Raw genomic sequence first — 5,000 nt, forward strand, 5'->3', positions numbered from 1 at the left:
AGGCTGACTTCGGTCGATTCATAATGATCTTTATATAAAACAACCAATAATAAAGCAGGTCACAAAATCCCCCAATAATAGGCCAATGCTTTCTATCGGAGTGGGCCTGGGGACTGAGGGTACCTCGGGTATTTCAAAGGGCACTCCTTCAGTCTTTGAGATTCCCCGAAGAAAGAGAGAGAGAAGCATCTAAGGCCTTCCAGATCTTCTTTCAAGGCTATTGCAAGGAAGGCCATCTCGCTCGGGTCGTCTGACATGTTTGCAATTTAGGACGCTACGTCACTGTAGAAAATACTGGTAGTAATTATAGCAATATCATTACCATAAATGTTAATGTTGTCATCTCCAGAAGCTCTCTTGTTTGTACTCCGTATTAGGATGATAGTTACTGCACCGGGAAGGATATTATTATCCCTTTTTGTCGTCACGGCCAGCAATATTCCTGTCATTTTGAATTTTAAAATAACACATTGCTATCCGTAATGTTTGTAAGCGATGATGGTGTTTCGCATTATCATTAATTGTATTACTGCCAAATTATTATCAAAGTTATTTTTTTTTTAATACATATTTATAATTACTGGATAATCTCACCGCATCGTAACCATTCTTTAAACATTTCCTTCAGAAAATGGATGTCGAGGCGTCGGAAGCCCCAACAAAGTTCACCGTCGTGGACTACGTGGTGTTCGCCCTCATGCTGGTGGTGTCCGTGGGCATCGGCGTGTACAGCTCCCTGAGGGGCAAAGGGGCGTCCTCCACCCAGGCCTTCCTGCTGGGGGGCCGAGACATGTCCCTCGCGCCCGTGGCCTTTTCTCTGACGGGGGGCGTCATTTCGGCCATTTCCATTCTGGGTTCGTGGTGGAGGCCGCAGCGGGGACTGTGGCGCAGGAGAAGCTTTGTTTATTTAATGACCATCCGAGTGCATCTTCATACACACACACACACACACACACACACACACACACACACACACACACACACACACACACACACACACACACACATATGTATATATATATACATATATATATATATAAAATTTATATATGCATGATTATATTTATATATCTATATCTAAATATATGCATTTATCAATTTACCTATCTATCTGTCTATGTATGTATGTGTATATATATATATATATATATATATATATATATATATATATATATATATATATATATATGTGTGTGTGTGTGTGTGTGTGTGTGTGTGTGTGTGTGTGTGTGTGTGTGTATGTGTGTGTATGTGTTTGTTTGTGTGTGTGTTTTTGTGTTTGTGTTTGTGCGTGTGCGTGTGCGTGTGCGTGTGTGTGTGTGTGTGTGTGTGTGTGTGTGTGTGTGTGTGTGTGTGTGTGTGTGTGTGTGTACATACATGTATGTATGTACAGATTAATGTAGCAAGGAGAGATAAATAATCAGGTAAAGTATGTGCATATGTGCAATGACAGGAAAATGTCATGTAATGAAATGAACCTCTGAATCCGTCTTTCTCCTTACAAAAAGTATGTATTAAGCTCATGTTCGAAACGGGATTCGACGCAGGTTTGATAGGAGTGTTGACCATGACTGGATGTGTGAAAGTATGTATGTGGAAAACATTTAAAAGGATAGAAAATATGTAGAATATAGTAATGTGATGTATATATAGCTGGGTACAATACGTGTGTGCATGTACATTCCTAAATGTAGAGGGGACGGAGAGAGAGCGAGGAGTGTGTGATTATGTCTACATACAAGCAAAGACACTTGATATGAAGCCATTACACTGCATTTGAAAGTGGGGGCCGTTGATTATTACAGCTGAGGCTACTGGCAGTCAAGGTCAGCTGATACATAATCGCTCATGCCAGTTATTTGCATATTATTGCTCCATCGACATGTGGTCTTTCGCTTTGCAATAATAGCATTTTGCTGGTTTTGGGAAATTATTTTTTCCAGCTTCAAGAACATTACGGAAATCAGGCAAAAAAGAAAGGGAAAAAATCTCGTTTTGCAAAAGTCCCATGTACTTAAAGTCCCGCCACACACCTTTCTAACCTCAGAGGTCAGATATCCCCTCCATCATGTTCCCGCCGTCTTGCTCCAACCTTCATTCACAAACATTCTCAGCTCAAGCTCCTCGTGCCTGAAGCATGACCAAGCATGGCGCCGCTGATATTAGACCGCCATGAGGGACGACAACACACAAACACGTTTTGTTAGTGTCGGTGAAGAGCCTCGAGCAATGCCGTTCTGTGTAATGTGTTGCCATGTGGAAGCTTTCTCATCTTCTCTATTTATGAGGGTCTCCGCCTATCCCGGCTTGCTTGTTAAAGCAGTATGTGGTATGGCGCGGCCTCGGCATCAGCATAAAACAATGGAATTTCTTATCTCGATGTTTATTACAAGTCGTTGGGGATGATACTCGAGGCCATAAAATTGAATATCCTTTTATTATATTTTTCGTATCTGTGTTTTTGTGATTTAGAGTACTGTCAGTTGGATTTTAAAACGTATGTCATAGAAAAAAACCGTTATGATCATAATAATAATGATTACATATATAATATTGTTTTTGAATTACGATAGCAAATAACAATAACAATGTCAAGATCATATTTCAATGACGAAAACAATAATAGTGACAATAGGTATTACAAGAATTATCGTTTCCACTTTTACTTATTTATTTGTTTTCATGATTTCCCTTACTTTTGTTAGTATCATCATCATAACAATCATCATCATAATCATTGTCATCGTTGTTGTCGCTGTTTTTGTTGTTTTTATGATTGTCATCATCATCATCACCATCCTCATCATCTTCATCTACATCAACATCTACATGTACATCTACAGTTACATCTACATCTTCATCTTCATCTTCATCCTCATCCTCGTCATCATCATCATCATCATCATCATCATCATCATCATCATCATCATCATCTTCATCTTCATCTTCATTATCATCATCTTCAGCATAATGATGATAAGGATAACTATCTATTATTATCCTTATCATTATTAATAACAATAGTAGTAGTAATAGTATTACGATAATGATGATAATTGTAATTATTATTGTTATCCTCATTGTTATTATTAGGATTTTAATAGTGATAATAATGATGATAATAATGGTGATAACAATAACATTAACAATAATAATAATAATAATAATAATAATAATAATAATTATTATTATTATTATTATTATTATTATTATTATTATTATTATTATTATCATTATTATTATCATTATCATTATTATATGTTCTATTATTAATATTTTTTTTAATTTCATTATCATTACTTCATAATTTCCATTATAATAATTTCATTATTTCTACAGTTATTATTATTATTATCATTATTATCATCATTATTAATATTATATTTATTACTTGCATTATCATTATTATTTTTACTATTCTTATCTATATTAATATATTTATTATTATCATTATCATTATTATTCTTATCATTACTATCATTATTGTCAATATTACTGTAATTGCTATTTTTTACGATTCCCATTATTATTATCGTTATTATAAATATCATTATTATTATCATCATGGTTAATTACCATCATTATTATCATTATTATTGTTGTTATTATTTCAGCTTATTGTTATTATCTTTATCATTATTTTATTACTATTATTATTATTATTATTATTATTATTATTATTATTATTATTATTATTATTATTATCATTATTATTATTATTATTATTATTATTATTATTATTATCATTATCATTATTATTGTTATTAGTAGTAGTATCATTGTTTTCATTATCATTACGTTGATTATCAATGCTTGTTATTAGTACTACAATAGAAATTTTCATCATTAATGCTAATGCCATTATCATTATTATTATTGTTATGTTATTATTATTATCAGTATTACCTTTATCATTATCATTACTATTATTATTATTATTATCATTATTATTATTATTATTATTATTATTATTATTATTATTATTATTATTATTATTATCATTATTGTAGTAATATTAGTAGTAATAGTATTGTCACTATTGTAACCATTATCATTGATATCATCATTGTTATAGTAATTGTCATTATTATTATTATTATTATTATCATTATTATTATTATTATTATTATTATTATTATTATTATTATTTTTACAATCATTATTATTATTATTATTATTATTATTATTATTATTATTATAATTGATATTATAATTTTTATTATTACTGTTATTATTATCATTATTATTATTATTATTATTATTATTATTATTATTATTATTATTATTATCATTATTATTATTATTATTATTATTATTATTATTATTATTATTATCATTATCAATATCATTATTATTATTGTTAGTATTTTTCTATTACTATTATTATTATTATCATTATCATTATTATCAGCATTATTGTTATTTTTATTATTATCATTATAATTATTATTATTACTGTTATTATTAGTATTTTCGCTATTATCATTTTCAATCATCAATCATTATCATCATCATCATCGTCATTATCATCATAATTATCTTTATTATCATTATTATTATTATCACCATCACCATATTATCATTATCATCATCATCATCATCATCGTCATTATCATCATAATTATCATTATTATTATCATCATCATCATCATCATCATTATCACCATCTTAATTATCCTCATTGTTATTACTATTATCCATATTATTATCATCCTCATTATTATCATTATTATAATCATCACTATTATTGATATTTTGATTTGCATTGCCATTATTATCATCACCAATGTCATCCTCATTATCATCGTTATATTTTCCATCATATCCTATCTATGATTGTTTTATCATCATTATGATTATCATTATTTATTATTTTCATTACATCTTTTATGATAACAATTACTATCAACATTGTTGTTATCATCACCTTCCTCATCAAGATGATATTAATAATGAAAAAAAAATTATCATAATGATTATCATCATTACCATTATTATAA

At 29.5% G+C, this 5,000-nt stretch overlaps 1 protein-coding gene across 2 annotated transcripts in view; it reads left to right on the plus strand.

Moving 5' to 3' along the window:
• LOC113819515 (sodium-coupled monocarboxylate transporter 1) overlaps positions 1 to 5,000 on the plus strand; it is a 52,738-nt gene that overhangs the window by 1,260 nt on the left and 46,478 nt on the right. For both annotated transcript variants that reach the window (XM_070113962.1, XM_070113963.1), the window contains exon 2: positions 629 to 854. In XM_070113962.1, coding sequence (XP_069970063.1) covers positions 632 to 854 — 223 coding nt within the window. In that variant the 5' untranslated portion in view covers positions 629 to 631. The remainder of the gene's footprint in view (positions 1 to 628; positions 855 to 5,000) is intronic.

This window comes from Penaeus vannamei, chromosome 35 (genome assembly GCF_042767895.1).
Source record: "Penaeus vannamei isolate JL-2024 chromosome 35, ASM4276789v1, whole genome shotgun sequence".
Lineage (NCBI taxonomy): Eukaryota > Metazoa > Arthropoda > Malacostraca > Decapoda > Penaeidae > Penaeus > Penaeus vannamei.